We start from the raw sequence: 24220 nt of genomic DNA on the forward strand, positions 1-24220 counted from the left end.
GATTTTGTGAAAACAGTGATGTCTAAAGTCATGCATAAGTAACCAGAACAGTGCCATACATTGTTAGACATTTTATTGTATTTTAGTGGTAACTTACTGTTAGCACTGTTGCCAGCTAGTTACCACAACTGCCCCTTTACAGTAACTTACCTGTAAATGTGTTTTACAGTAGCAGGGCCCTACCACAATTTTATTTTATTTTTTACAGTAAAATAGTCTTACTGCGACTTCTTTTTATGGTAAAATGCCCTTTAACTTATTTTAATTTTACAATATGACCTTAAACTAAGTTTACTGTAATTTATTTAAATTGTACACTAGCAGTACAAAATCTTTATTTTTAGTGTTTACTATGACATTTTTTTTCCATCATGTTTTGTCTTCAACTACAGTAGCAGTACTTGGTTACTTTGATTACAGTAAAATACAGCAAATTCGTAATATGCAGTAAGCTACTGTAAATGTTTTAAAATGACCCACAATGGAGTGCATATTACAGTCGTGAACTGTAAAGAATGTATGTGGTATTATACTGGGCATTTTTGCAGTAAATAACTGTAAAACTGCGGCAAAGTCTTACAGTGTACACTACAGTGCTGCATTCTAGAAATGTAAAATGTCCCACTTCTGACCTCAATTTGTTCCAGTCAGTCAGATGTCACAATCTCATATTCACCATGTGAGAATATTTAACATACAATTTTTTGTTAATTATGCTAATAATGGGAAAAGCAATATAGAAAGCTGTAGCTTTAAAAAACAAACAAACAACGAATAAGGTGACTTTATATTTTGCATTAAGCTACTCTCATCAAAAATTGCCTTTATTATTGTGGTTTCCACTCATTTTATGCTGTAAAAATATGTTTATATTTCATATAAAATAGCTCTAGACCAGAGATGCCCAAAGTAGTGTAACCGTTAATTTGGCCCACCATCCCATCTGACAGTGAGAATGATGGAAAGGGTTGGGGGCGAATGCTTTTAACACAGAGATCTTTATTTCTAATTTGACGTAACCTTTTTTGTTAGTTTTATTTCTGAGCTGCAAAATAAGCAAACTGAATTTAAATGTTTCAATTATATGTTGTAAATGAATCTGATTTAAAAACAATTCAATACTGCCTCTCGACAAATAGAGGACTATGCAGAAAACATCGGCGAGCAAATCAAGGCAAAAACTAGTGTAATTCTGTTATAAATGAGATTGTTCTGTTTGTACTGTATTAAGTTCATTATAAAATAAAAAATAAAACGGTATTAGTTATTATAAAGCAGTGTTTTATTGTCATTTTTTAACATTATAAAATAATTAGGAAATTACCCATGGCAACAATACCTTTGCCAAAAATTACCTTCGGCCCACTAGCCTCAATCAAGTTTGGCTTTTGGCCCTTCATAAGAAAAAGTTTGGGCACACCTGTTCTACACTGACCTCAGTGGAAGCAGAAATAGCCGCCGTGACTTTAATTATGAATCTAGATTGAGGATCAAATTTTGTGATAGTTCGTCCCCCTAAAAAAGTAACAGGGGTGACAGTAAAAGGTTTTGCTAATAGGATTTGCTAATTGCTAGCTAATAGGTATGGATACATATTTTGTTGCAAGCTTAATTATTTTAAAAAACATTTAATTGACTTAAAATATATATAAAACTGATGAAAGAATATTATGTTTTAGCCTAAATCTTTATTTATTGTTATCAGTTTTATCTCTGGGGCAAATCATGACAATCCAAATGTTCTGTGCTTCAGTGCTGTACTATATATATATATATATATATATATATATATATATATATATATATATATATATATATATATATATATATATATATATATATATATATATATATATATATATATATATATAAATATAAAGATAAACCAGTGACCAGTTTTCGAAGGCTTTCGAAAACACAAGTCACTCAGATTTCGATCCATTAGTGATGTAGGAAGGGGTTCAAGTATAAAATTTTACGTTTATATGTACATGTAAATTAATGTTTCTAATTTACTCAGACTTGGCATTCTGTACAAGCATAGCATGCTAACTCTTCTCTCGTTTAATTTTTAAAGGAAATATTCTGAATTGAAGATTGTCTGTAAAGTCTTTTGTGCATATATTTACACTGAACTTCAGGACCCAGGGTCAGTCAATGAATTGACTCAACCTTAATACATAGCATAAATGTAATCAATTTAATTACATAAATGTATCCAATAATCATTTAGAAATGTCCCGGTTTGGTCTAAATGTTGCAACCTCTTCCTCTGAATTATTGTCTGAACATGCTTTAATCCGCTACACTTCTCTGATATTTTGTCTGCATGAGAATTGTTTTGTTGTTTCTTGATTGTTAGAATAGCATGTAAAAGCTCCGCCTTATTCTTGAAAGCAGCTCATTTGCATGTAAAGGGCACACACACAAAACCACAGTGTTTTTGCTTAAATACTGCCTCTCGACAGATAGAGGACTACGCAGAAGACGTCGGCGAGCAAATCAAGGCAAAAAGTAGGGTCATTCTGATATATATATATATTTCAAATTTAGCTGTGGTAAAAGATCTCTGCGGAAACTTCACAGACACATTCTGCAGACACCAGAGATTTATTTGATGTCTTATAAAAAGGGGCATGATATATTTCTTTTAAATCAACAGTAGAATATTTTTATTCATTGTATATTCTAAGTTTTGAGACAGTTAGAGAACAGACAGCTTTATACCGCCTGGCCTTGACTCATCCTCCGCATCTGATGTCAGAGTCTTTGTGTACAGAGTAATAACATTTCAGACATCTTGTGAAGAAAACCTGAGAATATCTCATTCTAAAGGGCCAAAAAACGAACAAAAAAAAAATACAACAAATGTAGCTCCGCTTGATGAGAAGTGTTGCTTGTTACTTATTAAGAATTGACTCATTAATTTCTGTCAAACCCGCATAGAAAAGAAAATTACAAATAAAATGTCTAAGCGATGGAGTTCTTTCATTCAGTGGGTTAAATTATTCAAATAAATGTCTAATAATAAAAAAAAAGTTTTTATTTATTTTATTTTATTTCCAGTAAGGAGAAGAATCCACGAAAACACTCAGACAAAAAAATTACACAGTTTTGAGATTGGATGTTGAATCAATGTTGACTAGTTTTGTTGTGTGCTCATTTTGTAAAGAGGGTTCCTTTTATTTTGAAATAAAAAAAAAAGAAAAAAAATAAATAAATAAAAAAAAAACTTTTTTCCCTTTTTTTCTTCAATTAATGAGTTTTTGATACTATTTACAATGTTGGCCAAAATGTCCATATTTGCAGGATTTCCATATGCGGAGTTTGCATGTTCTCCCCGTGTTCACATGGATTTCCTCCGGGTGCTCCAGTTTCCCCCACAGTTCAAACTCATGCGCTATAAGTGAATGTGGTATGCACACAGACCTTTAAATTCAGTCCACCAGCCTCAGGGCTTCCAGTTAGTTGTGATCCCATACAAAATCGCCACGTTTAAGATCTGATTTCTTTAAAAAACTGCGATCTTTTCTGCCTGGCTGAGATACGATATAAAGTGGATATCAGACCAAACATGAAGCACTGCATTACATTATATTTTACTGCGCCATGTCTTTAAAATATGGAAATTGATTTTACCCCAGTATTATTAATGAAATTTTTGCGCTAGCCTGCTGCTAATGACATTGCCTGCGTTTACAGCGTCTTTCGTCTCTTTTTACGATTTAACAACCAAATGGATGCTTAAGTCTATTGAACTGATTATATTTGAATTACATTACAACATCGAAGCTGTAAAAATGAACCTTATGAAATTGAAAATAGTCACATTTGACCGGAAGTTCATCATTGGCTGAAAAACACTAGCTATGCATTGAATAAGCGAAATTGGCCGTAGTGTATGTATGTGTGTGAATGGGTGTTTCCCAGTACTGGGTTGCAGCAGGAAGGGCATCCGCTGCGTAAAACATATGCTGGATAAGTTGGCAGTTGATTCCGCTGGGACGACCCCTAATAAATAAAGGGACAAAGCCGGAGGAAAATGAATAAATGAATGTGGATTTCATCAATTCCTTCACATTAAAATCAGAGTAGGCTAGGGAATCTGATGAGATTTTTATTTTTATTATTAAAAAAATATACATTTTAACATTGACATTAAAACTATGATTAATAATTTTTAAATTCTTACATGGTATAGTCACTTTTAAGGTATGCCTGTGGTTGCATTGCTAACTTGCTGTGTATGCTAAATTTTGGACAGCATAACCACTGACTACAAATCTACATTAGGCTAAATCTTTAACCACAACTACCACAAAGAGGTGAGTTAACCATTTTGACGGTCAAAAACATTTAGGAAATATAAAACAAATATCTACGCAACGTTATATATTCTCTCGCATTTATTAAATCTTTTATTGTTATTTATTTTAGTAGTTAATCTTAACCTCGCTTCATTTAAATCTCTGTTAATCATATATTTTTCTTTTTTTATTCATAATTTCTTACACTCTCTCACCGTCTCCTCACTCTGCCACACTGCGGCCGTTTCTACGTGCGTGACGTCATTTCCTTCCAACATGGCGCAGGCAGCAGGTCGCTGATGGAAAACTGAGGGATTTACCCCACCTTCTGGCTTTATTTATGTTTCTCAATTGAGGGCACCATCCGCCGGAGAAAAGCTCAATCATACGGGAATATCTAAAAATCGCGGAACCAGCCTCCACTGGGACAGGCCCTCCTCGCCCCGTTCGCACCGCGTCATGTATGAAGGCAAAAAGACGAAAAACATGTTTTTAACCAGAGCTTTGGAGAAGATCTTGGCCGACAAGGAGGTGAAAAAGGCTCATCACTCGCAGCTGCGCAAAGCCTGTGAGGTGGCATTAGGTCAGTATCATGTCGATGCTTTGATAGCAGTGTTTTAGTTGCTTTCAGATCTGCATGTGTGCCTTTAATCCTGCCGGTAGAGAAACGGAGCAGCTTCCGAAGAGCTGCATAAATCCAGCAGCATTGCGGAAGTTATTAACATTCTACCTGAAAAACGATTCGATTTAAACCTGTGTCTATTCCTTTAGTATTCTGTGTCGGTATTTATGTTGTCTTGGCTCGGATAAATCATGTTTAGTTGATGCACGAACGAGGAAACAGGTAAAGGAAAGCAGGAACTGACAGGGCGAGTTTGTCCTCTTTGACAGGAGCTCATTTCATCATACCTGTGTGCACAGAATTATCTATTCGATTTTAAAGACTGGATCTTATTATATCTATTAATACATCCAAACGAGTGCTTTACATTCACCCGAGTGTCATTGAAAGATTATTAAACGTAATGACCCCACCTGTAATTTTACAATAACAATAGCATTTTAGCCTTATTTAGAGCTTTGGCTTCTTGCACGACAATGTAGCAAACAAACGAACCTGTTATGCCACTCAAATATATGGAAGTCTGTTTGCATCTTCAGTTTCCTTCAATAACAACAATGACTGGGCAAGATGGAGAGAATCGCAGGTGGCGGTTGTTGTTTGTATTGGCGATGTAGCTCGATGCTTTAATTTGCTTTTAAATAAGACGAGGATGTATTTATGTGGTGGTTAAACTTATTGAAATGTATATAAAGGATGCGCAACCATTGAAATCAGGCTCCGCGGAGTTGTTCATTTGAATCGGCTCTTATGGACTATTCTTTTGAATGAGCGTTTGTAAACAAACTCTCGTCTGGTTTCTAAAATAGGCACACACTTTAAATAATGCATCTTGATATCTATGTTTTCTTTGTTGTTCTATTGTTTCAATTCTTTATTTTCTAATCTTTCATTACAATCGCTTCATTTACACGAACTCTCTAAAAGAGCCGATTCGGTGAACTGAATCGGACTAGTTTGCGATGGGCGTAACGGAAGTGATAGGGGTTGTGCTAGTAGTCAATATGGGTTTGTTTGGGATAAGGTGAATGTCTCTGCCTCCGTCATGCATTTCTCATTATCAGCGGTCAATAATGCATGCACGGTGGAAGTTGAATTACAGTGCATTATTAAAGGGGGAAGAAGGCAGTGGCGTCCAGCCAGCCTTTTTGAATCACATGCACTTTGCATTGTGCCATGCAGTGTTGTTGTTCCTTCAGAATGCTTTACTGCGTTGCAAATTGTTATTTTTATACTAGAGTGTTTAGTTGGTCTGGACAATTTTAGACAGATATGGTGTATTTAATAGAAATTGTATCAGATTCAAGAGTGTCTTTCATATACAATAGTATTTTGGGATGTGATTCGATTCATGCACAAGGATATATGAAGATGTAAAGGACAGCCACAGTCAAATATGATGGTAGAAAGTTGAATTTATTTTATTTCGCTGGGCAAACATGTGGAAAACTGTGAACCCTTTCTCTTTGTGCTAGTTAGTGAATAATTTAGATCATATCTAGTGAGCTGTTTTTACACCACTAAGGCAAAGTTTCCAGTGCAGGCCTTTATCCTCGCAAATCTGCTCTCTGGCTACTTAAAAGATGAAACAGGCTTATATTGACTACAACAGACTGATGTACTGTATACAACCTCATTTTATAAAATTGATAAATGGGCATATGGATAATAAAGCTAGTGTTAGTTCACCCCAGAATAAAACATGTATTTATCGAGTCCCCTCAAGTCTTTCCAGAGTCAAAAGATCTTTAAAGATACATACATATATAATCTGAAAAATCTGAAAAGATTTTTGTCTCTGATTGAAAGTCTGTTTACTTAAAACACTGACACTTCAAAACAGTTATAAACAGTTATATTATAGAGTTATTGTGTGTGTGTTTGTGTGTTTGGTAAAAATGTTTGGTAAAAATAAACCTTAAAAAAATAAAAGATACCTTTGAAAATATTTCAGTATAGACCATTTCAATGTGGCAATGTCATTGGCCCATGAATATTTCCTGCATGTTGTCAAACTACTTTATAACTATAGCATGAGGCTATTTAATCATGGCTTAATATTAAAACTGCTGTCATAACATTATTTATCAATATGTGGCCCTTTTTGTGGCTCTGGAAATTAAAAATGTAAAACAGGAAATATGTTAGGACTATTGTTATTGTTTACATCCCTCAAAATGGTCTATTAAAGATATATAGTACAAAGGTGGGTTTCTGCAAAAAATCTGGATGTTATTTGTAAACATGGACGTAAAGGTTAAAAAGGTATGCAGAAATTTGAAGTTGGTTAAAAAAGTAAAAAATAAAATGCAAATTGCACATATTATGTTGGTATTTAATTACCTTATAAAATTATACAGCTATTTCCATGACTGAATTCTGCAATTTCATTCATGTTTTTGTGTAACAAAAATCATAGGACCCTATTATAGTATTATTATCATATTTATAATAGATTATTTTAACAATAATTAATGAATTGACTGAGATTACTGCCCAATACTGTATTTAATAACATGTACTGAAATATAATTGTCATTTTCCCCTAAAAAATAAACATCATTAGTAAAAAAAGAAAAGAAAAAAAAACACATTACCTTTTAAGAAACAGACAATATAATAACAAAAAAATCTGTATGTTTTAAATAAATAAAATTAAAAAAAAACATTGGTATTGCCCATCCCTAGTACTTATGCTGTTTCATTTGATTAAAAGGGTAAGTAAATTATATTAAAAAAAAGTTTGTAATGAACTTATATTGTGATTTAAATATGCTGTTATTTTATTATGATTTACCATCTCAGTTTATTAGTGTTCCACATCCCTTATGAATAGGTGTTTGTGTTGGGGAGTGATATTGAGCTTTTCTGCTGACGAGTACAGTCATTTATTGCAAATCTAGGATTAAATGTGACCTTTTGCTTTGATGTCAGAGTTATGATAGCATCGACTTTATTGTCCAACCAGTTTATTTGCCACACTGACTGGATGAGGTCACACACATCAGTTAAAGCTGTTCACTCTGCTTTCATCTATTTTCTTTTTATTTTTTACTCACTTCCCAATATTTTTATCTGCATATAGTGAGGAAGTACATTTTTATATTAGGCGGAGTGATTGACGTTTCTGTTAAAGAAATCAAGAGACGAGTTGTCGGGATGTTTTTCGAAAAGTGGGTCACTTAAAGGCTACGAGAATAAAGTGTTTGAAATCGTATTGTTTGCAGATACAGCTAGCGTATTTTTTTCATTAATTTTTTTCTGATGTTGAACAATAATATCCAGTATCTTGTAGGTAATGTCTTTCGTTGTTGAAAACGTGAACAGTAAATTCTGAATTAAGATTGTTCTGTTTATTATCTTTTTATATTGTCAGACAGCTAAACATTTCACAAAATGTGTTAAATCAACTGCACAAAGCGATTGACATGCAGAAAATCCTATAAAATTGATAGATACAAAGATTTTACATTTATCGTGATAATTATCGATATCGACCAATATGAAAAAAAATTATCGTGATAATTTTTTTTGCCATATCGCACAGCTCTAGTAAATAGTAAGGCTGCACAGTATATCGCTTCAGTATCGATATTGCAATGTGCGCGTTTGCAATAGTCACATCGCAGCATCTGCAATGTGGAGTTGGGATTATTATAGTTGATCAGCAATAAAGAATGCTTTTCATTTACATTACATTTGATTATTCAATAATTGCGCCAGGAAATAAAAACTAAATATTGATGCTGGTTTATTGTAATAATTCCAGCTGTGATACATTATTGATGTAGCCAAGTATCGATATTTATGTACAGGTACAAAAGATCTGAACTAATTCATCAGCCTTGCACTGCTACCATTTACCACCGATGCAACCTTCGCGTAGTCACATAACCCTCGCCGTGGCTGTGCACCTATCAAAAAATTTAACTACACATCACAACGTCACTGCCAGCTAGCGTTTTGGAAGTGTTATTGCAGAGCAACACAAACAGCGCGCAGAAGTATAAATGCACGGCAACGTGCAAGGCATGCGCATTGGGTCACACCGATCACTAGATACTGAAGTTTAAACCAGACTTTAGGCAACAGTACATGAGGTGGCGCTTCTCATAGTGTTTGATCGAACACTTATCAATGTTGCAATTCTACAAAATATGTGTGCTGTTAATAAAATACATCTTATGCATTTTTGATGCATTTTCCCCTTCGTTTACAAATGTCAAGATATATTGTGGATGCTTTACTTGTTATATATCACTGATATTGTGATCTGTCGTAATCGGGGCAAAATATAATGATAATATTGTATCGTATTACTGTACCTGAATATCTGTGATTTATTTCACTTTTAGCTTTTATATCCATTTACACTTGCAATTTCTTTGATTCCCTCCTCTACACGATTATTTCAGTTAAAGATTTCATTCCAAATAGAGCTGTTCAAGTCATTTGCTGAAATTGTATTAATGTTGCAATTTATATCGGTGAAAAAAAAATAGTCAGATTTGTCCAGTATTGTGCAGCTCTAGTAAATGGTAAAATAAATAATAAATCATTTATTCCACCCACTTGTCATTCCTAACCTGAATGCAGCAAAAGATTATACTTTTAGTTCTGTTCATTTACATAGTTTTTTTGTTTGTCGTTGTACAGATATTTTGTTTTTTTATTTGGCATGGTTGAACAAATTTGAGGGGCGATGCAGTTCTGCAGTAGGTAGTGCTGTCGCCTCACAGCAAGAAGGTAGCTGGTTCGAGCCTCGACTGGGTCAGAAGGGGTTTCTGTGTGGAGTTTGCATGTTCTCCCCGCGTTCGTGTGGGTTTCCTCCGGGTGCTCCGGTTTCCCCCACAGTCCAAAGACATGCGGTACAGGTGAATTGGGTAGGCTAAATTGTCCGTAGTGTATGAGTGTGAGTGAGTGTGTATGGATGTTTCCCAGAGATGAGTTGCGGCTGGAAGGGCATCCGCTGCGTAAAACATGCACTGGATAAGTTTGCGGTTCATTCCGCTGTGGCGACCCCTGATTAATAAAGGGACTAAGCCGAAAAGAAAATGTATGAATGAATGTACAAATATCACATAGTTTTAAAACAACACAAGTAGGAGCATATTTTCCATAATACAATTAGTTTTGTTGTTGCTTTTAATCATGTAATGTGCTACGCCCTACAATATATTCCACTTCCAGTGTTACTTATGTTATGAAACCTAATATCAACCAAGCAAAGCATGCGCACACACACACACACACACACACATTTTGACTGGTGCTGAATGAGAAAGGCACATAAATATTTGTACAGCACTTTTCCACATGCAGCTAGTTGTACTATCATAAGAGTCCAATCAAATCACCAGATTGCTTGCTGTACTTAGGCTTGATTTGCACAAGTGTAAATACTTCCAACCAACTTCACACAATTTGAGTGTACGCCCAATAACCCAACTGAGATCTAGAGACGTTTAACAGTAAATTTTGAATGATCGAGAGCAAAATAAAAGTTTGTATTTACATAATATGTGTATGTACATTGCATTTTTATATGCATAATAATAATTAATTATTAGGGCTGCAAAATATATCGTTTCAGCATTGATATCGCAGTGTGACCCTTTGCAAAAGTCACATCCTCAGTATATGCAATGTTGAGTCTGGATTATAATTTATTATTTTGCTAGTGTTTTTTTGAGGCATGCGACTGTGTGAGGGGTTTAAAAACTATAAGGCATAGGAAACCGTACCATTTGTACCTTTGACAAATTAACAGCAATTAATTTAATTGAATTGTTTATAAAAATGAAGACTAAAGACATCTGAACAAACCAAAAACAGAATAAATATGATATAACAAGATTTGATCAAAGAACAAAAAAAATGCACATTTACCTGTTTTTAATATTAAGTAGAATTTTAAAATGTATAATATGTTATAATACACATTTTTCATAATTGCAACGTTGCCTATTACAGTTCAATTCAGGTGTTGTAAATGTTTGTCCACTCAGCAGATCTTTCATTTGTGTTCAAAGAGGCATTTCTGAGGATGGTTTGACTAATTTGCACGTTCTGTAAGAATACAAACTCCCAACTGATTAAAAACCATCAAGTGTGGACATTCAACAAATGGATTAGCTCAACACACAGCCTTGTTTTGACTGAGTTCTGTTGGAAAATATATAGTTTGTTTTGTTTTGTATCTTAAGGGTTGCCGCTAAAAATGTCAGTGTGAACACTTAAGTAAAGTAAATAGATTTTTATCTTTTTTCTCCAGACCAAAAACAACAACAACAACAACTAAAAACAATCCAGACAAAGAGTAAAGAGAATTAAAATGCATAATTGAAAACATTTCTGGCTATGTGACCTTATTTTGTTGTTCCCTTTAAACAATGTAGTTTTGACATAGTGTGATTTTATATTCATGCACATCTTATTTCCTGAAAATATGATAAATAATGACAGCTTTTTTTGTTGATGTTGATGTTTTTATGTTTGGATAAACTGACATTAAATTATATATGATATAAAATAGGTATTTAAATGGAAAAAGTACTCATGAAATGTATGGGTGTTGTTATCTGCTGTGAGTGATGCTCTGAAAGTGAAGATGGATCTATTTACAGCCTATACAGCAAGGAGAATTTCTTGTTCCTTAAGCACAATAAATACTTGCAGAGCTGGTTAAACAAGTTTATTACTTTCTATTTCAAGCAAAACTATTCAGTCTGAATAGACCGGACCCCGAGGCTGAGCCTTTTTTTTTGTCTAACCAGATATCAACCTTAACAAAACTTTGTTGAGTAATGAAGGGGCCTCATGCAAATGCAGCTTGTCGTAGAGATTCAGGTCTTTAATATTTTGAATGGGCTTAGATTGAGCTGTGATGGGGTTGTGGCGTCACTGCCACAACATGCATTCACTGATTTATTTAGTTTAGCATTTCATTAAAGCACAATGGAGAAAGCACAAAAACTATTTAGTTGTTCATAATTAGCACCCGTCACCAGTGCAGGTTAAAAATGTACATGTGAATTTTACAGATAATGTTTTCTTAGTAAATGGTGGTTGCCTTAATTGTTGAATTTGCAATGTGATTATTATTATTATTATTATTATTATTATTATTATTATTATTATAAACAATTTATGTTGTGAACTAAATGTAAAATATATTTTTAAAATTTCTTACATTAAGCATTAAGGATAAATTCTGAGAAAAAATATGAAATTACGTCATTTCAAACAAAATCTGGTCAAAACTAAGTTCTTTTTAAAGTTCTTCACCTTTGAGCTATCTTTTTCCATGATAACAATTCAGTCAGTGGGTGTGTCCTGGAACTCTGCTTTCTTTGACGTGCTTCATATCCAGTTCAGAATCAGACAGGAGAAAAACATAGAGCACAACAACACCAAGATAGTGATATTAATACACTGAAGGATGCATTTATGACTGAGCTGGTACAGATGCATCTGCACCTGTACGATCACTCGCGGAACAACTCTGAGGGTTTCACACACCAGTGGAAAAGCCCAAGTGCACTACATCTAATACAGTTCTAAGCAGTCTTTTATTTGGTGTCTTTCCATGGCAAATATTAAGCAGTGTCTTGCCGCTGTGCATGGTGTTTCACAAGGACAAGGGTGTTTGTCTGATGTTTATTAAATGGTTCTTTCTCAGCCACCATTGCTGTTGTGTTTAGTATTACACTCAAGCAGCACGACATATTTAAAACCCCTGCTCCTGCAGCGTGGGGGTGTCTGAGTGTTCCAAAACAGTATACCGTCACTCAGCCTTGTCAAACTTCTTTTAGCCCTCAAATGAATAACAAATACTTGAAAAAAACCCAGTTTGAATACTGGGACTTTAAAGCTTAATAGATACACTGTAAAAGTATGCCGGTTTCACACAATTCCTTCATGTTTTCCCAACACAAATCAATTGAGTTAACTTTATTGTTTTTACAAATTCAAGTGGATTCAACTTAAAACCATTAGGTTGTGCCTAAGACTGCACAGTATTGGGAAAAATGACACATTGCAATGTTTTTTTATTCTACGATTTATATAATGCGATATAAATACAATTTTACTAGATGAGTTGAATGAATGTTTTAGATTTAGATCTTAGATTAGATACTTTTAGATTACATAAATTTAGATTGATTTGGAAGATTCGCTAGAGCAGGGGTTTCCAAACATTTCAATTCGCGACCTCCAAAATAACAATGCCAGTGACTCACAACCCCCAATATCCTCTGAGGTGGTTATAAATATATAAACCTTTCACACAACGGTGCACACATACCAATAGGCTCAAGTCTATTTGTCATTTAATTTTGGAGAAGACTACTCGGAGACCATCCTCCATGTTTAGTTGTGGCTAAATTTATTTTTAATATAAGTGCCGTAAAGGTGTCAGAAAGTTTAACCTGGGGCCATAAAATCAATCTGCTGCATCTGATACTATTGCTGTGTTTGTAATATAATATAATCACCCCAAGAGTCACAAAAAATAGAAAGGCTGATGGCTTTTTATTTGATTTTTTTTTATGTAACTATGCATTTTTTCTTCTGTAGGTTAATTCTACTAGTTTAATAAAATGAATTTGATTTTTGGAAATCACCAAGCGACCCCTGCTCATTGTCCCGCAACCCCCACTTTGGAAACCACTGCTCTAGGGGAGTGCGTAAAATATAATAAACAATCTACAAGCATGAATCAATTCAATATAAGCAGCATTTTATTGTTTCCGAAGAGTCAAAATGTATTCAGGTATACTGTAATTGTAGTATTATTTTACATTTGATAATTCATAGTCTTCATTTTATAAACATAAAATCCATAAAATTAATCGTTATTAATTTTTCAAAGTTACAAACGGTACATTTTCTTATACCTGAATGCTTTTAAAACCCTCACAAAGTCACAGGCCTCAAAAAACACTTGCAAAACTCAACATTGCATATACTCGTGACTATTGCGAATGATCGCGTTGCGATATTAATGCTGAAATGATATATTGTGCAGCCCTAGTTGTCCCAAAAACAACTTAAGAATTGTTGTTTCAACTCATTTTAAATAAGTAGATTGAACAAGCAACAAAAGCCGTTGTGTAGTGTACATTTACGAAAAAAAGAATAAAAATGAAACAGACGACTATGTTTCTACAACGTTAAGGAAAATTAAAGATTCAAATCTAGTACATTTTTAGTGTAAAAGCTAAATCGAATGTCAGTTATACTAAAATAACATTTTTCTGGATTGCTCTGTGATCTTGTTCCCCCAATATTTGTTTTGAACAAAATCTCAAAGGAATGTCAGTTCTTCTGTGACAGTCACTGCTTCAGAGAGGTGTTTGATCCTGCATGTGACATAACAACAGATTCCCAATTCACCCGCCATTGACAGGTACAACAAAACATCCATTTACGGTTCCTACATGGCTTCATGGGCTTTCACAGTCGGTGAGAGTTTACAAACTGCCTGCTGTGTCATTGTAACATTGCTAAATATTACATAAATGCAAAAGTAAAGCTTTTACCAATACAAACGGGACATTTGTGATTTATTGGACTTTTAATGTTCAGTATTCTTTGTTTTCAGGAGACTTGCGAAGAAAGAGTAACCTGTGGGATCAGGTGTTCACATTTATTATTTAGCTTTGATCGTATATAACTTGAGCCTTCTTACTCTTCAGGCAGGTTTTGACTCCAGTGCTATTCATCATGAAAACTTTTGTAATGTCCCAAAACGAGGAAAACTTCTTGAAGTAAAGCGTAGAGCCCAGAACAAAGTTAACTACCAAATATCATAGCCTTTTGTTTTCCGAATTGCTTTTAGAGGCATAATAAAGAGGTTTAAGACCCACTTGGGTAATGCATTAAATCTGCCACACTGTGTTCTTGCAGTTTTGTGATGTTTTATGCTTCTGTCGGTTTCTCCCCATAAATGTCCTCTGATTTTTCTCTGCCTTTTGTATTTTTCAAGAACATAGATTTGTAATTGTTTACTCTGACACTTTGAACTTTTCAGTTCGTATAATATATGAACTCGTGCATTTGTTTATTTGTAGAAGTTGATTGTATTAGCGACACCAGTGGCTGTTAAATGAATGGCAGCCAGCACATTATTTATAATGCATCACAGAGAGTGTGATTAAATTCCCTAAATTTCTTGCGAAGAATTTCTTTGATTTTTACTTTTTTTTCAGGCAGTCACTTTTGTTGCTGTTTTCTAAGATGCATTCATATTAAAACGTGGAGTGTTTTTTAGGGCTACATGATTAATCGAAGCCGATTTTCATGCACATTTTGTCAGTAAAGTCGGTTCTGTAATCAGTAATAAATCAGAGCAGCGAACTACTATTAAAACCTCGATTAATTAAGCACTTTACCTTGATTTCAATTATTGATTGAGTGTTTTATTTTCAATGTAATTATTATAATTTTTTTCTTTCATAGCTCTTTGTTATAATTTGTATTGTACATACTCTTAGCTTCTAAATGTCCTTTTATCTGATGTAGCCAGCATCTATTTCAGGGTTTCCGCAGGGATTTTAAAAAGTCTAAAATTTAAAAATCGAAATTATAGACCTTAAAAAGTCTTAAATTCGCTGTTCTAGGTCTTAAATATTTTTGAACAGGTCTTATTTTTCCGATGTCCATGTAACGCTACATCTAATGCTCATTTAAATTCTTCTTTGTTGTTGTTGCTTGGTTTTCGTGGTTTTGTAATTCTTTGTTTCTTTTGTCCAGTTGTAATTTGCGGTATTACAACTTCAAATGAGACCAACATGCAATAGCCAATCGGCTCTCTGTTATTGAACTGTGCGCGTGGCGAATGTGACGTCATCGCTGTGTTTGCGGAGGTTCACTTTGGGTGCGCGCGACATGATTTTGGCTGGCCGAGCACACAGTTTTTTCAGACTCTGGTGAACAGTTCGCACAGCGCCCCGTTTGATTTGAGTGGAATATGAAACACTTTGAAGAGATTTTGCCTGAAACAGGTAAGTCTGTACAGACATCTTTATGATCTGTCCATGCGTGATCATTGGGAGAACCAGATGACCAATAATTCTTGGCTAGAAATTGCAACACCCATGGGAAAGGAGGAACGTTTTTATAAAAGTTTGGAAAAAGGGATAAGTTTGTTAAAACAAAAAAAGAGGCCACGGCAAACGTGGAGACAGAGGGGGTTTTATTATTACAGATGTTTTTCCACCAGTCAAAGGTTTTACACTGATGTATATATTACAATTTTGAATTTAAAACAATTTACAAGTTACAAACTAAAATTAAGTAACAAATAATGTCTTTGATAACTGGAAAAGAATATATGAACCTATCACTTTACAATATATTGATGCCCAATTTCTAGACTTTATTGGTGATAATGGTCAGAAATGTTGGACCATTATTGCCTTTTTAGCTTCTAAGTAGAGAACAGAAACTAGCCAGACAGTAATGTGTGAATTGATGAGTGGGCAAAATAAAATAAAAAAAGTCAGTATTTTTAGTACGTGTACTTTTTTTGCTTTTATTCTTGCCATAATAAAAAATATAATTGTAGAGCAACACATGTTCTGTTGTCATTAATATTTAACTTTAATAGGTAGAACTGTCCGAGATATAAACAAAAGCAAGCGATGCATCAAAGTTTGATTTAAAAAAAAATCTTGAAAGTCTTTATAATTATTCTAATAAATTATAGAAATAATTAAAAAACAATTAGTTAAAAATATTGAATGATTTTAATTATATGATCTAGTTTTGAAAACTTCTTACTTCTCTGTTTATCCTTCTGATTTCACTGTCGGTTTCTTTTGACCGCCCCCTGCCATTTAAAAGAATATCTCAATGGCGAACGTGTTGTGTATAAAAGCCTTGTCCGTTTCATGAGGTGTGCGATGCGGCGCCAGGCGAAAGTATAAATCAGCCTTAAGATGTTTGTTTGTTTGTTTTTTCTGTAGTTCAATGGTGCATCTAACCTGTCTTTAGTACTGTTCAATTTAAATGCATATATATTGATATTGTGATATGGGTCTTAAATTTAATACTTAATGGTCTTAAAAAGTCTTAAAATTGACATTGATATCTACAAAAACCCTCCTATTTCAAGCAATACCAAATAAACGAGCAACAAAGAATATACTTTACCTGATGTATGTGAGACTCACGTTTTTGTTCTTTTTTGTTTTGTAAATTCAAGTCGTAAATTCAGTCGAGAGTCTGAAATAAATCCTTTTGTGAAATGATTCCATAGCTGTGTGATTATTAGTCACGTTGAATCAATAAAAGCAGTTAAAGTAATTTGCTTCGCACAGTATTTGCGGTTGTCATGTGAGAGTGCCCTTTGGGCTTCAGAGGAGATTTACTACTGATCACCGAGCCATGCTTCCCTGACAAGATGTACTTAACATTCACTGCTTTTGCTAAACTTCGATTTTTATTTATTGTGCAGTCCTGGTTTTCATGTTTATTCAACAGTCAGTGTATTATGGATTTTTTTTTTGTGGTAGAGGTTAGTTTTGAAATTATTGGTTGGGGTGACGCGGTGGCGCAGTAGGTGGTGATGGGGCCTCACAGCAAGAAGGTTGCTGGTTCGAGCCTCACCGTTACAGGTGAATTGGGTAAGCTAAAATTTTCCTTAGTGTATCTGTGTGAATGAGAGTGTATGGGTGTTTCCTAGTGATGGGTTGCAGCTGAAAGGGCATCCGCTGCGTAAAAAACATGCTGGATAAGTTGGCAGTTCATTCCGCTGTGGCGACCCCAGTTTAAAAAAGGGACTAAGCTAAAAAGAAAATGAATGAATGATTGGTTGGCACAAATAATTAAATGTATGGGAAATATTGCTAATGAATTGTTTTAGGGCATTGTTGACACATGTACACATCGCTCTTTGTTCTGAGACAGGAATTAAATATGTTGCAATTTCCTCTTGGCTCAATTTGCTTTCACAAGGCAATATTTCAAAACAAACCGTCATCTCACTGGTAAGTGCACACATGTTCTGGGATTGTGCTCATATCAGTAGTATGGGTGTAGCAATACACTTCATTCACAATTCAATCCAAATCACAGTACTTGACTCAAAATATGACACTATTGCTATATTTTATGGACCAAATATACCCAAGCAAACTGAAATAAGGGAGAAATTGCAACAATGACCTGAAGACAGGCTATCTTCAAACAAAAATCACATCGTTTAGGTATTCCTCGCACTTAGAAAATGATTTGTGCTGCTTGTTGAAACAGCTTATTTAAAATGAGCTAAAACATCAAACTTCTTGACAATTTTGTGGGAAAACTTCATTGTTTTATGTTCAATTCACTTAAATTTGTAAAAACCATTAAGTTACTTTTATCGGTTTGTGTTGGGACAGCATGAAGGAATTGTGTTGAACCCAGCAATTTTTAACAGGGCATCCTAAACATATAGTCTACAGGCTTTCGTAGACAACCAGGGACATTGAGGAGGGCCTTGTTTTTTATATTTAGTTACAAACCATTCACAAAATTTGCAAAAAAAGTGATTAAATAATTAAAGTATATACATTTAGGCCCTCAAATAATGAAAATTAAAGTGTGTGTGTGTGCGTGTGTGTACTACAGGCATCTGTTTTTTTTTTTCTTGCTATACTAGTTGACTTTGTAGGATACATGATACATGTAGAGGTTAAAAAGGCCCTGGGTTTGTTATTGATAGTACTGATGGATGCAATTTTGCCCAGGTGTCCAGAAACACTTAAAAGATGGAGCATTTCTGTAATTAAGACTCTATCTCATAGGTTGCAGACTCTGCCAGAGCACCAAAGTTCTTCTTGAAATCTGTGCCATAATTGCCACCATTCAAAGTCCCGGACTGTTGCAGTAAATTAAAACATAATTGCCCGCTTAATATAAAAGATCAGGTTTTTGGATGAAAGTGCAGCATCTTAAATTGCCTGCCAGACACTTTGTTTCATTACTGGCTTTTGTAAATAATGCATTGTCTTTTAGCAGCGGTATCTCATTCAACCTCTGAAGGGTGCTGAATTAAACATAATTCTGCATCAAGCAAATTAGAGACAATACAATTTGACCCCTTCTTCCTCAGGATTCTTTAGTGTGATTTTAAGCTTATACAGCAGTTATACTGAGGAGTATGTGGTTATGGTCATGCTAGGATAATTGCAGGATCATACTTAATTTGTAGTACTGTAAAGTAAGGATTTGAATTTTAGTTATTTTGATGAATTCAGTTTTTAATTGTTGACTTGTGACTCAGGATTCCGAAGTGTTTTTGTTTTTTAATTTTCGGAAAGTGAATGTCATATTGGCAATGTCAGTAATGTTAATATTATTGTAGAAATCTGGATAGTAAATATTGTAAAATACCACAGGCCAATACAAAAGTCTGGTACTAAATAATGTACCAAATATATACATTTTAATTTTTAAATATAATTTTTTTGACAAAACCACCCAATACAAGGTCCTTGGAATAAATCATGTACTAAACAAGATTTTTTTTTTTTTTTTTTGAGTTTAAAAGTTGAGTTTAATTTGGATTTAATTGACATTTTAATTGACATTTATTGCTGCTTTTGCACCATTTTTGGACACATTGTAATGAGGTCTTACACATTTACAATGATCCCTGTTGCTGAAAAAACTTTCACTGGGGACTGAGATGGCTCATGTGGAGAGGTAAGCTTTTCCTTAACCAGAGAGCAGTGTGTACAGAGGTGGTCAATAGGCCCTCTGCTTCTGGGGACTGGCCACTGGCATAAAATGACTAATTATATAGAGACAAGAGTTATTAAGGTAAATAATTAAAATTACTTGGATAATTAATTAGTATAAGTTAGGGTTGGGCGATGTCGACCAATTTGGCATCGTACGATGTCTAATGTGAAACATTGCGATGGACGATGGCATCGTCGTCATAGTTATTTGTAGCCTACCGTTTCAACTACCTGACCCGCATGGTCTTTGTTTTACTCGTAACCAAATCATAAATAAATAAAGATAAGTTACACACAAATTACCACCTGTCAATCACTTTTTCCATGGGACTTTGGCATGAATAGGCAGAGTGATCTGTGTCATTATAATGATGTCGACAAACTTGGTTTGTAAAAAAGATGCGCAACCACCAGGAACCAACCAACAGTATCTGAGGTTTTCGCAAAAATTACAAAGTATAGGTGTGGAAGCGAAAGATTGAAGCAGTGTACTGACGCTGTGACATGTTACCTGATAGATTCAAAAGACAGAAGAGTCGTTAGATAGACGAGATTAATTAAATATCACATTTAACAACTATAGTGAGACGTGATCCAGCAGTAAGTCTCTAATAAACTGTCCGATGTGCACTGCTCTCTGGGGTTTTGTGCTCAAAGCACCCACTGACTGCCTGAAGCTCAGACGTGTGTATGCTGCAGCACATGCCTGTGTGTGTGTGTGTGTGTGTGTGTGTGTGTGTGTGTGTGTGTGTGTGTGTGTGTGTGTGTGCGTGTGTGCGTGTGTGTGTGTGTGTGTGTGTGTGTGTGTGTGTGTGTGTGTATGTGGTCACATGATGTGCATTTTCAGCGGTATAGTGTGGAAGCAGGACTGTTCAGAAATGATATGCCAGTGTTGAAGTTGATCGTTTTCATTCTAAAATGGCATTTTAAAACTAAGACGTAGTAGTGTAAACCGGGCCTAAGTGTGTATTTTTCATTAGCGGGTTGCTGCTGCGACTGGGGCGGGGAGGAGGATTATGATGTCTATCGGCTATCAACGGTTGACGATGGCATCATCTAATGATCCAACCCTAGTATAAGTATCAGTGTGATACACTTAAGAAAAGATCATCTTGAACACTTTTAAATATTTAATAATAATAAGCCAATTATTAAAATATGCGTAAACTAATTTGAAAATGAAAGGGTAAAAATGATCTAGTACCTGTTTCTGTAATGATCAGCTTTCACTTGGGAAATTGTTTCGCTATCTTCACACTTTCGCTATGGAAACACTGATGCACCGTGTCATTTCTGTAGCAAGCGGAGCAGCAAATCATCCGGTCCAGGTGGTTTGGCTTATTAATTATTATTATTATTTTTTTTGCATATAGGCGTCTGTGACAGAAGTTTTTCAATGTGCTGACAGTTTATGTGCATTATATTCGTTGTTCTGTTAGTGTAAGTTAAACGTCTTTTTGCACATCCCTATTAATTATTTTTGTATTTAATCTATTATTAGTATTATTGTTATTCAAAATTTTGCACACGATGAGCTTTTCGTCTCAGAGCCCATGGGTGGTATACCAACACATTAAATCAGAGCTGTTTTCCATTCATTCACTTAATGTCACAGTGTTTGTGTGATTAGCTGGAATGGTTACATCAGGTCCACCCTCACACCCCACATGTTGCATTGTCCGGACAACTTCCCTCAGCTTTTCCCATGCAGGGCCTAAAGTTAATTACAGCTGGGTATTCTCCTACACAATGCACCTGTCAATGGTCCATAGCTCCCTTCTCAAGCACAGTGGGCCTGAGCCGGGTGTTTATCTATGCGGGTGGAAAAAAAAAACACACTGTCCTCCCTCCCGTTCCACTAGAGCTCTGCTGTTTGGAAGAGTTTTGTTTGTGTGTGTGTGTTTGGTGGGCGGTTGCCTGATACTTCATCTGTGGGTTAAATAGCATCTAAAGCCTGACTGAAGATCTTTGTGACCAAATCAAAGAAAACAGTGTTAAATCTGGAAATACTTGGTCTTCTGTCAATCAAGTTTTGAATTTAAACAAAATAACTGCAGCAACAGAGTGAGTTTAATATTATTCGATTCTCTCTTTCTTCAAAATTAACTCAAGGGTCATATAAGACGAAGCTTACTGTGTTATTCCTGTTCGTTTACACATCGGCAGCAAATTGGAGATTGTAAATACATACGTTTAAAAATATGTTTTAGAGTGCAAGTTTTTAAAAACTTCAACACTACTGACCTTATTTAGAAATGCGGAAGTGCGCTTGTTTTTACGATTTGTCTTAGAACTTCTGACGAATAGAAATAAAGAATAGAATTGAAGAATAACAAATAGGCAGAAAACGGTCAAACTAGTTGCTCTACAAACAAGTGTTTTCATGACTATTAGGTGTGTAACGATATTACAAACCGAACCAAAATATCACGATACACCAACCACGATACGTATTTACGTACGGTACTCTCACGCCCCCTGCTGCCCATTGTTAAGGTTGACGTCACTTGTCTCTTAACTAATTGAACCAATTTAAACACATCTTTATTTTATCACATTTGAGAAAATTGTATTAGTAATGATGTGCTTTTGTTCTAAATATTATATTGTAAAGTTAGTATTTTCCAAGTGCATGTCATGTGACTTGAGTGAGCGATCACACTGTATACTACGGTATACGCAGGATGACTGCTTCGCGTATATTGAGATTGCAGATCCCTCAGACACATTTAAAGTGTGCTAATTTCACAATGTGAGGGTGTAAGCAAAAGACTGACAACAGAACTGCCAACAAAAGTGATTTAATGTACAAAAGTGAAACCAGAGTAATGCCCAAATATACATAAAAGAGAAATATCTACACTAATAAAAATAATATAATAAAGTAGCAAATTCAAACAAAGTATCAAAAAAAATTGTTAGACTCGAGTAAGGGGACGATAGTGAAGTCAAACAAAAGAAAGAAATATAACAAAACAATTCTAACTCATGAATACCTCGCTAGAAACTCATAAAAGAAAAGAAAAGGTCTTCAGCGCCGAGTGCCGTATTCGCCAAGGATGACGTTCACCTCTTACCTGATGTCTTTAACAATACATTTTCTACATGTTTGCAAAATAGAAGTTGTACAATATCTTCCCTATCCACCTCACTCTGAGAAAAGAGTGAACTTGAGGAGGTATAGCTTAATATGACGGGAAAGAGCTGAGCCAAAAAGTAACCAACAAATAAATCGAAATAAAAATGAACAAAAACACGATTTCAAACGTAGTGCAAAATAATTTTACCCAAACAAAAGTTAAGCAAAAACAACATCACAATCATAATCATGTCAGCAAAATACACGAAAAACGAGCCTTGCCTTGAAAAACCGTGCCTTTGGTGTATCGTTACACCTCTAATGACTATACCTAAAAAGTAAAATAATAGAATAAGAAAATGTCAGTTTGCAACACCAAGCAACATAACAAGATGTTTTTAATGTCTAAAAACCAATAAAAGTCAATAAGAACAGAAGTCTTGAGCCAAAACAATTCCAATGGTTGCGCTCGCTCATACATGAAGAATAAGGTCAATAGTCTCAGTGTAAACACCCAATAAAAGAATCGATAGATATGATGACATCATTTGCATGCATAGTACATGTTAGGTATGTAGACGTGCAGTACATGTCGATTTTAAGGCAAGTCATGCATCATTCACACTAACAGCGACTTTGTAGCTGCCTGTCATCTGGGTGGCGACCTGCTGCAAGTCCGGTCTGTGTAGGTCTACAGCATGGAGAATATAACTGGCCTCTGAGCCAGCTGAGAGAGGATCACGTGAGCTCTACTGGTGCTCCTATTAGCTGTTGCTCAAGAAAGTCACTCATCTGCATAAAGTTGAAGGATTCTCAACTTTGTCCCGTCGCTCGACACGCCCACCTGGTCGTCAACGGTCGTTGTCGCACACGTAGACAGAAGTCGTTCACTCTCCGTCAAAATTAATGGTCACTTGTCGCTTTGCCGCTGCGAGTCGCTCGTAGTGTGAATGAGGCTTTAAGGCAAGTGTGGATTTATTTCACCAATATTATAATCAACAGTGGAGATGTATCATGTACACAAGGCAAATTCTAGGTACTCTTCAGCACCAATGACATGATTTTAAAAGACATTTTATCTTGCTAGCCAACCAATGTATCAAGTCCTGATTCTGGACCCATTATATCTGCCCTTTCCCCCCACATATTAACTTTTAGTTGACATTTCCAACTGCAGGTGCACAGAGTGTTCCATCAAAAATGTGAGGCGCAGCAAGGGGTTAGAACGTGAGGCGCATAAACAATCATCAAAATGCTCACTGCCTGTATAAAATCATTTTAAAAAGGCACCTCTCACCACAAAAAAAAAACTATTTGGTTTATTGGAGTTCAGTCATAATTTGAAAATGTGTATATTAGGGCTGCACGATATCAGAAAAATCTAACAATGCAATATTATTTTGTTCTGCGATAGACAGCTAAAGTTTTTTTTTTTTTTTTTTTTTTTATTATTTCCCAAATGATGTTTAACAAAGCAAGG

At 35.0% G+C, this 24220-nt stretch overlaps 1 protein-coding gene across 1 annotated transcript in view; it reads left to right on the top strand.

The window, feature by feature from the left end:
- The first annotated feature begins 4586 nt into the window (after positions 1-4586).
- The window catches only part of arfgef1 (ADP-ribosylation factor guanine nucleotide-exchange factor 1 (brefeldin A-inhibited)), a 130981-nt gene continuing 111347 nt past the window's right edge, over positions 4587-24220 (top strand). The window contains 1 exon segment of the mRNA XM_056450201.1: positions 4587-4890. Coding sequence (XP_056306176.1) covers positions 4767-4890 — 124 coding nt within the window. The 5' untranslated portion in view covers positions 4587-4766.

Source organism: Danio aesculapii, chromosome 24 (assembly GCF_903798145.1).
Source record: "Danio aesculapii chromosome 24, fDanAes4.1, whole genome shotgun sequence".
Taxonomy (NCBI): Eukaryota; Metazoa; Chordata; class Actinopteri; order Cypriniformes; family Danionidae; genus Danio; species Danio aesculapii.